The following is an 11099-nucleotide window of genomic DNA, read 5'->3' as shown; positions in this document are numbered from 1 at the left end:
TTTCTCTGTAAATGCCCTAACGTAATACATTAAGTAATCTTAAAAAAAACTGGTTATCCTTTCATATTGTAATTAGTGTTAAAATACGGAGTGTTAGTATCTGGGCTGCTGTTCCTATTTTCTCAAAATTCCGCTGTCCTTACCATTGTAATATAACATATTTGCACCATTCTCTACACGTTAATTAACGTTAGATTTAGTTGTTGCATGTTGAGTTACGTTTTACAAATCTGATAAAATCTCCAGAAAACAGATTTGGTGAGACTTTTTAAGTGGAAACATGCCATTACGTTGGGATACAAAGCCTGCCACATGAAAAATTGTTTTATAGCTATCGCGTATGCAGCTTCTGCTGAGTTGGTGTGAACACTATCGCAGAGAAGTTCAATAGAGATCTATTCATTTATCTATTTACATACACGAATGGTGCACCAAAAATAAAAAAGAAAAAGGAAACACATTTGTCTATGTCAAAACACTCACGGAGGAATCGGCAAACTCATTGTTAGTGGGGCCTGGCCCGGTCTTTTTCGTGGCGGATACGCGTCAAACATGTCATTCTCCTACTTCCGAAAGTGAAGAATCCTCTCACGACATTTACTCCCCCAATCCAGAATGCTTAACATCGGTCTATTTATCTACACATAGGGATTTGGATGACCAACTCAGTTCAAGGAGCACATTGGGTTCCAGGGCGAATCTGATGAGGGATCTTTAACAAAGAAGGTTTACCAACTTTCGCAATCCTCAAACGAACCACCACAATCTAGACAAGACCAAACCAGCTAGAGGATACGGAAGCCAATAAGATGAAGTTATTCAGAGACAGCTGAGAGAGTACGTAACATGACAGAACAAACAAAAAAAGAGGTATAATCACAAGATATTAGTATTCTTGTATTGTATTCAGTGAGGGAATTAGGCTTCTTGGATGGATGAGAACTGGCCATGCAGTTAGCTGAAAAAAATAAGTTATGAGGAGTAGAGAAAGAGAGGGATGTAGAAAACAAATAAGAACTATTATTGGTGGGAATCTATGAGCGGTCAGCATACTGAGCAAATGACATCAGACATCTGGAAGTTGTTAGTATCAGAGAACATCCTGTTAGACATCAATATTCAAACACCGACGTAAGTCAATTTTCTTCAAACTCATCTTGAATATTCCGCTGTGTTCGGCTTTAAAAACATCACCAGGTAAGAGCTCCAACCATCTTGCAGTTCTATAGAAGAAGTTATTGAACATAAGCGAGAAGCTTCTTTGGTGAATTTTTGCGTAATGTAAGTTGAAACCACCAGTTTCACCAGTAGGTCTGAAGTACCAATATTTGCTGTGTGTTAGCTTGGTTTCGTTTCTGAGTACTCGAAAACAGAAGATCAAGTTGGCTTGTATACGTCTGTTTTTCAAGCTGACCATACTTAATTTCTTGAGAAGATCATTGTAGCAGGTCACCGTTATGTTGCTGACATTCTTCTGAACAACATACGGGTAAAAGTATCCTGCACCTTTTCGAGCTTTGCTGTGTTTCTTCTTTGAAGGGCTCCAAATATGAGAACCATATTTAAGGTGAGGTAAGGCGAACGATTTGTATAAACGAGTGAGAATAGTTGGATTACTGATGTGGGCAATCCGGAATAGTCGAGAGAGGGAAGAGTATGCTTTTCGTACAATATGATCAATATGTTCTGAGAAGTTAAGATTATCATCGACAAAAATTCCTGAGTCTCTTGCGGATTTGCAAGTCATGAGGGTTACCCTCATGACTATATACTATACTCGGCCACATCCCCTTTACCTAAATGAATAACCAGGGACTTGTCGTAGTTAATGTGCAAATCCCATTCAGAAGCCCAGTCAGACATCTTAGCTAGTGATGTTTGAAGTGCAGTACGTACTTCATGGTAATTCTCATCATCATAGATGCCGTAAAACTCCTAATGTTATGCTAAGAAGTTCTGAGCACATTTTGGTAGGTCGATTGTGTAGATAAGAAACAAGAGAGGGGACAGGACTCCACTTTGTGGAACTTCACCTAATGATATTGAGATGTTAAAGATATGAGCTAGAGGAGGAGATAAAGTAGCAGCACAACCCTTATATACAATAGGTGGGATTCCGTCATATTTTTCACTAACCGACGGCTTAAGAGATTTGAAGTATTCATAGATATCAATAGGATGGAAACACATGTTACTGCATTGTTGTTGGACAGGAGCTATGCCAACAATTTCTGGAATGGTATCGCCACAGTTTGAAGGAAAGGCATTGGCAGAATGCATAACCAGAGCTTCAGCTTTATCTCCTTTCTGAAACATAGGTAACTCCTGTCTGATCCACAAGACTCGGATGCCTTTTATTCGCCTTCATTTTCTGCCTTAAGTATAAAAAGAAAGGCTTCTTAGATTCTGTGCGCGATAATTTTTTGGCGTTTTCGATGAGGTGCTTCCTCATGTGGAAGTCAATGTCAGAACACACTTTCTTGTATAGTGAAATACATAAGGGTAGTCTAACTCCTCAATGAGACGTTGCCTCTGAGAGTACAAGGTTTGTAGTTGATGCGGTAGTTTCAAGGAAAAAGAGCGAGGAAATCGAAAAGGAACAAATTTGGCCATACCCTCGTAAACCTTTTTACAGAATCTGAAATAGATATCAGAACATGAAGAAAATTGATCAAATAGAGGAAACCAATCAACGCGGAAAAGTAATTGTTCAAAGAAGAGTAGTCAGCATCAAAAAAGTTGGGCATAGGAATTCCAGGTGTTGACATAGTTACAGGTGAATTAAATGGTCGAATGAGGGTAGCGGCGGAGGAAGCTTGACGTCAAGAGTATAGATGCTAGCTGTAAGGATAATGTCAAGAATTCTATCGGAGTGGGTGGGCAGGTTCACATTTTGCACTAACCCAGTAATAGAGAAGAAACCTAAGAAAAGCGATGAAGCTGAGTCAAATGCTATAGAGTTGACGCAGTCTACATGCAAATTAAAGTCGTCAAGAATGATTGCATGATGATTTACAACTGCGAGGTCGCTGAGTACTTCTGCAAGTTTTTTATCATCAGCAGCAGAGCTGGGCACTGATAATGATCTTCACAACAACCCAAACTCCACCTCCTCTTTTCGTGGAACTAACAGAACGATAGACATTATAGAGTAGGTTACCAACGAGGTCAGAGTCTAAGATTTCAGCAGTTAACCAGGCTTCAGTTATAAACAGTAGATCAGGTTTATATAAACAGAGAAACACTTGCAAATGATGAATTTTATTGACAAGACTACGTGCGTTGAATAAATATGATTGTAATGTTGAGGAAACACCGTGCAGCTCTATTCGTTTCCCGATGTTCCTCTCTTAATGTCAGAGATGTGCCACAGTTCGCACCAGTAGACCACCCACTCTCGTCTATTTTTAACTTTGTTACGTTCCCGCGCCCCTTGCCTTAGTTCGTACTCACGCTTCCTTTCATTAGGTGTCATACTATTACTGTCATACTACTATATAAACATAGGAGAAACCAGCACTTAAGTAGACGCGCATTAGCAAGGGCGCGACGCCAGTAAAACTGAGACGGGAGGACGATTTTAACGAGGGGCGGACGAGAGGGATTAAGCTCCCCCATCCGATATAGATCAACCGGGCCACAGCTTCTGCAGCGCAAGCAAAACTTCGTTGACTTTGTCTTCAAGGTTGTCCACCCTCTCTGAGGATTACGAAGAGTTCCCACACTCAGGCAGACCACTAATCACTATGCTAGGCGACCGTTTGTCAGCTTCCAACTGTTCGGCAAAACCCGATTTAACTTTTTCAGCAAGCACTGGCCTGGCAGCATTTTGCCTATAACAGGGTCTTTGTTCCGTTCAGCAATATAACTGATGAGATCTGATGCGGACCTCCCACTGTAGTCCTGTTCTGTTGATTGAGAAGATTTTACCGTTTGCGTCTCAATACCAGAGGTAGCTTGTGAAGAGAGAGGACATTGTCTTTTTGCAACACGAGTAGATCTAGCTGGCATGATTCGATCTAAATTTGACCTACCAAATGGATATCAATATAACCAATCAATCACAGGTGCGCGCAAAAAGAAGGAAAAGGAAAGGCAAGAGAGGTAAGAGAGGATTAATCAGAGAGTTTAGAGTTTGAAAGGAAACTCACAGCAAAATCAGTGGTTAAAGTTGACAAAAGTTAGGAATATGGGTGAGAGTGTTTAAAAAAAACTTGTAAAGATTGGATTAAGTGAATTAATCAAAGCTGTTAAGTGAAAATCTAATGTCAACATAAAAACAACATGGTGGCAAGAATACAGCGTATCTATTGGGGGTTTGCAGTATGCGAATAACACGGGAAAAATCCCATTCTACAACACCTCTCCTTTCAAGTTATCTCGTATCGAGTTCTTCGTGGGTCCACCTGTAGTCGGCGGTGAGGTCGTCGAAGGCGTTGTGGTCGTTAGGACGAGTCGGCAGTAGACGTCGCACAATCGCCCTTCCTCGCAGAGTCGAGTAGTGATAAGTCGAGCACATCTAAGAAAGTGTTAGTCGCTGTTGTGTCGGTCCGGGATTGCAACTGATTTACGTGTCGAGCCCATACTTTGTTTCCACTGTAGGTTGCGTTTCCAACACGGAGGGTGATGAAACCGGGAGTCCAAGTAGGTTTCTGTCCTCGATAATCCTTGGCAAAAATTACGTCGTTGATCTCAAAGCTGTGGCGTCGAGCTCCATTTCGACGATTGAATTGAGATTCCATTTTGACATCCCATGTAGCATTTGCGAGATCTCTGGAAGGTAACATTAGATCGAGTTCCGTTCGCAGTCGGCGTCCCGGGAAGGCTTCAGCAGGTTAACGCTGGTCGGGTGCAGACGGGAAGAAAGAGGAGCGAAATGCCATCAGAAATGTCTGTAGTGCGTCCACTGTTTATTTCTTCCTCTTCAGCTTGTCTTCAGATACGCTTCGGCTAAGTCGAGCTGTGGAAAGTAGCAGATGGGTGCCACCCATTCTGAGCGATCAATGGGCTCCAGCACGCGTGTAGACACAAGTCGATCGATTTCGATTGAAATCCTTGGTCCAGCAGCATAGAATATAGAGCAAGCCTTCATAAAAACAGGCTTGGAGTCAGGCTTCACAGCTAGTTTAGCCTTTGACTTGGTACAACATCCGAGTCCAGGAGCAAAGACTGCTGGAAAAGTTTTCCTCAGGTGCGCTGCGAAAGAAGAGTTCAAGGTGCTGAGCGTCCTTGAAGTGATGTTGCAGATGGAGCCTTCCGTCAGGCGACGAAATAGTGGCTCGTGCTGAGCGATCCAATCTAATCTCAACAGCGACTGCTTGTCAGCTGCTTGGCAGGTATCATATCCTCCATGACCATCGAGGATATGGATGAAATTGCATCAGTAGCATCCTCAAACGTTGATCGGTTCGTTGTTGGCAGACTTCAGTGTCAGACAGTGTGATTTCAGCTTCGGTGGACCCATGGTCCAGTCTGCAGTGCTCAACAATGCCACGTCTGCTTCATTATCGAGGCGCATGCGTACTTTTCCCCATCGATTTTCGCTTCTGCTTCGACTTCCGTTTCTTCTTCTTCGGGACATTTTTGCAGAATTCTCCCTTGTGTCCAGAGCGTCTGCAGTCGTGGCATCTGTGTATTTGTGTAGTATGTGTAGTCCAGTTGTGACCAGACCAGTGATTGGCTCCGCACCGAAAACAAGGCGACGGAGGCTCACGATTTCGACTCTTTTGCGAATCCACGACGTTTACGTGCAGTGAACCTAATGGTTCTAGGAGTGCGGCATCCAGACGAATGTCGAGAAAGCGCTAAACTTCGGCGGCAAGCACCCTTAGCGCCACAAGTCCATATATCCATACGAAACATTTTATCTGCTCAGGTGTGACCTCGTTGAACTCAGCCACTGCTCAGGCATGACGCTGATTGACCAATACGATGTAGTCGCGAAGACTTTTCTCATTTCGTTGTGTCTTGAGGTAGGCGTATAGTCTCGCGGATACTGACGTATTACGTCCGTTTCTTCAGAGCAGCCACAGTGTAAGGTTAAGGTAACATCGCATGCTCTTTTAGGAAGAATGTGTTCGCGAAACGGGCGTATGTGACGGCGACGATTAAGACGATTAGTCGAGCTTTCGCTGCATGGTCCAAGATAGCATTTTCCTTTCAGATGACGTCCTCGTAGCGATTGTACCAGACCTCAAATTTACAACCATTGTCCAGATGGCACACGAACTCCGGGAAGCGTGTTCATAGAGAATTCGTGACGAATTCGACCGTGGCGGGTGCTGCTGGACTGGCTGAGCTTGAAGCGGACCATCCTTTCCATACGCTTCATCAGCTCGGTGAACATTTGCTGCTGTACCTTGGTTTGGGCTTCAAATACGGTACGCAGAGTTTCAGCATCCATTTTGGAGTCGCTGCTCAGTGCACGAGGCGTAACACGACAGCAGTAAAAGCAGATCGACCAGGCTCACTGCCTGGGCTGAGAGGATGTCTATTCAGCAGTTCGACCAGCCAGAAAGAACGGGCTGTTTTGAGACTTGACCCGCAGTTCGACCTGGCTTGGAGCCGAGGTTGGAGTCGTTGTAGCAGAAGTCGTCTTTAGCTGTCCGCGTTGTAGTCTGCTGATCGCCAGTTGTTGTGGATGTCGTTGCAGCCGAAGACGAGTGGCTTTATTAAAGGTGAGTAAGAAGAAAGAGAATGCCAACACAAAAACAATGGCTTGGCAAGAATAGAACATATCCGTTGTGAGAAAAATCCCATCCTGCAATTATTGACTTCTCTATTTTCATGAAAACTACGTTATTTTGTCGACAGAACAGAGAATATCTAGACACTACTGGAGGAAATGAAAGATATAGCTTGTTCCAGCCGCTTGCCATCAAGGTGCTGCGGCTGGACTCTGGGCTCTCTTTATTGTGTTGCACTAGCACTTAACAACTTTCCTATCATAATGTACTCTCCCAGCACGTGTGAGGCACGTGCGGAATGATTCAAGTTCTACCACGAGACACAGCACAGTATCATCGCATGCACTAATTGATCGATAAGAAAAGATAGGGACCACAACCAATAGATGAAAAAAAAACCGATTAGCTGAGGGACAGTCTGGACGCTATTAGTAAAACAGGAGTATTTATGAGGTCTGCAGCGGTATGAGCGGAGAAGACTGACAATGCGCCTGCTCGTTAGTATGAGTGCACACACATTGGCTGTAGGAGACGGGCCGAGGACAATGCCCCTCGGCCACTCTCTTTCGAGGAGACTACCATTTCGGGACGTATTCCAAATACATATAATCGAGCGAAAACGGCTTGAAGCTCGACGCAGTTACATTAGCTGCCGAGCTCGAAGTTGAGATGGCGGTTGCGGGCGACTCGTACTGCAGAGGCGAGTGGGACTAGCGAGGGTCCCACATCGATCACATCGCTTGCCTCACCGGTACCGCCTGAAGTTTGAGTCGTTTTAATCCGACCATATCTTGGTCGGGGAAATGAACATGATAAACATTACCTCCGGGGTGGGCAGGTGGCAACGAGCAGAAGGTTGATGAACATCCAAGAGCACTGGTTATGTGATGGATATACCAAAATCCTCCGTTCAATAACAGATCGATAATGCCTTAGGATCTCTGGATGAGAACAATCAATATGCAAGCACATATAGTCCTATGTCTTTTTGTGCCTTATGTACTTCTGCTTAGAATAAGGTTTTCGTGGTATCATATTGCAAATTACAATGTCGTTATTGATACATTGACCATGGTTCATTTACCTGTATTCTACGCTCTTGAAACTTTTTCCTCCAATAGTCGTGCTCTCCTCTTATCTTTCTTTGTGTGGAATTTTTCTGTGCTGCTTCTCTTTAACCTTCTTTGTGAATGCTCGTCAAATTTCTCACCTAGTCTCACCTCGATGTCTTCGGCGAGAAGGATAAGGAGTAAACGTTTCGTGTGAGAGTGTTCTATGTTTATGTAAGTGTTACAACAAATTTTAGTGTTACAATACGTGCGATGTAGTCTTCACACTAGTGTCCGTCATTTGTCAATCAGCAATTGTTTGTTCTTGCTACTAGGATAATTTAGGCACAACGAATATGAAGAATCTGTCCAAGTGTTTCACGTTTGGCGAGCAATAGGGCACATTCTCCACTTTGGTGTAAACCGACTGTTTTTTTCCTATTAAAACACTGACTACATCTGTCACTTCGTGGCGAATGCGCTTTATTTCTGCCGCTTTTACTTTTCTCTTGATTACTTCAATGATTTGATGGCCATTAGCTAATGTTGTACGATCGTCAACAGCTTGAACGATAGTGGCCGAGACTAATACTCCTTCACTTCTCTGTTTTCCCAGTAAGATTACCGGATTGAACGGGTTTCTTTTTATTTTCTTCTTGAAGCCTTTCCCATGGGCTTCAAGGCACGAAAGTTATATGAAATATTTAAACAGAACAGAGACTGCTTATAATGATGCAGTAAGAACTCTTATTGTTTTCAGAAAAAGAAAGCTAAAGAATAAGATGAATGTTGTGATGTGCAAGTCGCTTCTAATTGCTCAGGAGCATAGCCACAGACGTTCTTAACTGCATGCATTTCTAAAGTGCAATGCAATATTTAGATTGAAGAATTCTCTCGTCTGAATTCGTGCATTATATGAAGAAGCGATTTTTACTTTATGATAATACCAAAGTATGAAGGATCGGTCCAAACCGAGGGAGTTATGATCTCGGCACCGTATTTTCTCGGTGACGTATGGGATCTATTGCCTCAGTTAAAATCTACACTTGAAAAACTGGCTGGGGAGGAAGAATCGACGGTTAATTCCTTGTCGTATCAGAACGTACATGGAGAAAAGGAAGTTGGGAGGATGTTGACCCCAAAATATGTTCACATAGCGATCGGTGTGAAATCATGAAGACTCAGCAATTTAGCAGCAACCATTTTTGAGGCTTTCCAGAAATATTTCGCCATCAACCTCTACCCAATAGAAAGTTACAGCCGGATCAAAACTACATGAAGCTCGGTAGTTGCGTAAGCGGCAGCGCTTGAAGCGGGAATTTTGAGCTAGCGGTTGAGATCGGGGTGGAACCAGCCCAAACTGCACGATGAGCAGTGACAGCAAAAATCCTAACCTGTACGCTCCGCCTCACCGCTCCAAGCGGAGGCGCTTGCGAAACGGCGTCGAACTTCATTTCGTTTCGACCCGACTATAGAAAGGATTGTAAACAATTCTCCTGGGTTTAGGATACCAAGCAGAGGCTCATTAAGCCAATGCGACGAATTTTAACAAAATAATGACTAAGTAACTACTGTAGTTATGTTTGTTAACGTCATTACTAAATTCGGCAACTGTGCTCAGTGGCTCAGACCGCAAAAAAACCTGCTATCGTACCCGTTACTACCATTTTCCTCCCACGTCGCCCACCCACCTCCCAACTCCCTTTTCCCCATTATATGTACGAGAAGTTTCATGTTTGCTGCCGCACTACTAATAACACCTCTTTTTAACCTGCCACAGGCGGTACGGTGCGCAGCGGGCCGATTTCCATTAATCTGGCGCCGGTCAACTTCTGCGCTGTTTGTTATAGTGTAGTTCTATGACATTAATCCTCGCCAGAACATTTTGTCACGCTGAAAAGAACTTTGAGATCTTCAGCGGGGTTTTTGGGTCACTGTGGATATTTTTCAGACTACACGAGATGACGTTGGTCCAGTTCCATTAATTGAACGTAACATTTGCTCATGCGAACGTTGGCTTTTCTTCCCTGGGATGTCGAATACTCATTTGGTTTTTTGGCCCAACTTCAGAGGCGTTTTTCGAAGTCATATCGAAGGAGGTTCCTGGAACACATCAGTTGCTTATTTTACTAGATAAGAAGAACTGCGCCCATACAATTCCATACTTAGCAGGGAAACGGTCCGTGGATAATTAGAAAATGATAGTCTTGAATTTCGCATACTGGCCTCTATGATCGTGCCATGAACTTTAAAGCTCGATTTTAGTGTTCCCTTAAAGCTGAAATAAACAAACAACTGATCCAAACACATTTTCTAAGGGTAGGACTATGTCTTTAAATGCGCAAAAATAGCTTACTGGTATTCAGATAGAATACTAATAAGCATAGAAGAATAGAGATAGAATAGTATTTCCCAATAAAGTGTAAAGTGTCTGGCGTTATCCGCTTGGGATGCCCCACCACGTTCACTCCAATTCAGAATCGTTTGAGAATTATGGCGTGTAACTAGCCTATACAATGATTTGCGGGAGCTAGCCGATGTGTCAAGTCAGTCAGGCACACTACAGCAAAACACTGTCAAGTCAGTGTTTTATCCTCGCAGACAAGTATGGTATCAATTTATCGACTCCAGGGGGATGAAAGGCTTAGTGAGCGCTAGAGTGGATTCGAACCTGCGACTGATCGCGCAAACCGACCGCGCTACACACGCCCGTATTGCTGAGCGGTTTTTCCCAATACTGTTCAGTAATACACCACCAAATGATCGTTCCAGACATCGGACATCAAAAATACGTCACAGCAGAGGTATTGGATTTGTCAATCGGTTCCCACCATATTCTTTGAATTTTGTAAGCCTGTGGTTTGATGATGTGCAGTATTGATTCCGTGAACAGTTCATGCTCTTATTTGTGCAACGGATGACAGTTTTTGACGGGATTTTCTGCTTGCACTTCAGTGCTTATGCGACAATTTCAGCGACTACGTTCTGTTTGGTTTTTTCGTTCAAGATACGTGGGTTCTCGATTTGTCATATAGCGTCGTCATATTGTACATCATTCCTTGCTGAGACTTCTTCTTCTTACAGAAAACAAAGATCCTACAACTTTCCTTTTATAGATTTTTTGGAACCCTCAACGTTGTTGATAACTTGTGACTCTAGAAATGCTGGAGAATCCCCAGTGGTTTCTGGGAATTGACGGGATTTGCGAGCCGAGAAGTAGCTGAAGATTCATTTAAGTCTTCAGGGAGATGTCCGTAATCTCTGAAAGAAGAAACAAAGAGAAAGACTTGTTTTTCTCCGAATTCTGCTGAACTGTTGTTTTTGCTGACAAATTACATGTATTCCTTTTTTTCAAGGATTTTCG

General features: G+C 43.3%; 4 protein-coding genes across 5 annotated transcripts; 1 reads left to right on the top strand and 3 right to left on the bottom strand.

Moving 5' to 3' along the window:
- Positions 1-222: 222 nt before the first annotated feature.
- Positions 223-5628, bottom strand: RB195_006031 (uncharacterized protein; the record flags this gene model as incomplete). Of its 2 annotated transcripts, XM_064178893.1 has the most annotated exons (7): positions 1765-1935; positions 2137-2307; positions 3746-3833; positions 3890-4030; positions 4407-4519; positions 4587-4773; positions 5525-5628. In XM_064178893.1, the coding sequence occupies 7 exons, from the start codon at positions 5626-5628 to the stop codon at positions 1765-1767; spliced, it is 975 nt and encodes a 324-aa protein (XP_064035895.1). The 2 variants fall into 2 exon arrangements, with proteins under 2 accessions (XP_064035897.1, XP_064035895.1); XM_064178892.1 differs by lacking the exons at positions 4407-4519; positions 4587-4773; positions 5525-5628 and adding an exon at positions 223-305 and having other exon boundaries at positions 1797-1935; positions 3890-4011.
- On the bottom strand, positions 4446-4787 carry RB195_006032 (uncharacterized protein; the record flags this gene model as incomplete). Its single annotated transcript, XM_064178894.1, has 1 exon — positions 4446-4787. The coding sequence occupies one exon, from the start codon at positions 4785-4787 to the stop codon at positions 4446-4448; it is 342 nt and encodes a 113-aa protein (XP_064035896.1).
- Positions 5351-6601, top strand: RB195_006029 (uncharacterized protein; the record flags this gene model as incomplete). The annotated part of the gene is made up of 2 exons (XM_064178890.1): positions 5351-5406; positions 6217-6601. The coding sequence occupies 2 exons, from the start codon at positions 5351-5353 to the stop codon at positions 6599-6601; spliced, it is 441 nt and encodes a 146-aa protein (XP_064035893.1).
- Positions 6200-6403, bottom strand: RB195_006030 (uncharacterized protein; the record flags this gene model as incomplete). Its single annotated transcript, XM_064178891.1, has 1 exon — positions 6200-6403. The coding sequence occupies one exon, from the start codon at positions 6401-6403 to the stop codon at positions 6200-6202; it is 204 nt and encodes a 67-aa protein (XP_064035894.1).
- Positions 6602-11099: the final 4498 nt, after the last annotated feature.

The sequence above is a fragment of the Necator americanus genome, chromosome I (assembly GCF_031761385.1).
Source record: "Necator americanus strain Aroian chromosome I, whole genome shotgun sequence".
In the NCBI taxonomy this organism is placed as follows: Eukaryota; Metazoa; Nematoda; class Chromadorea; order Rhabditida; family Ancylostomatidae; genus Necator; species Necator americanus.
The sequence above is the reverse complement of the archived record's forward strand: the minus strand, read 5'-3'. Positions and strand labels throughout refer to the sequence as shown.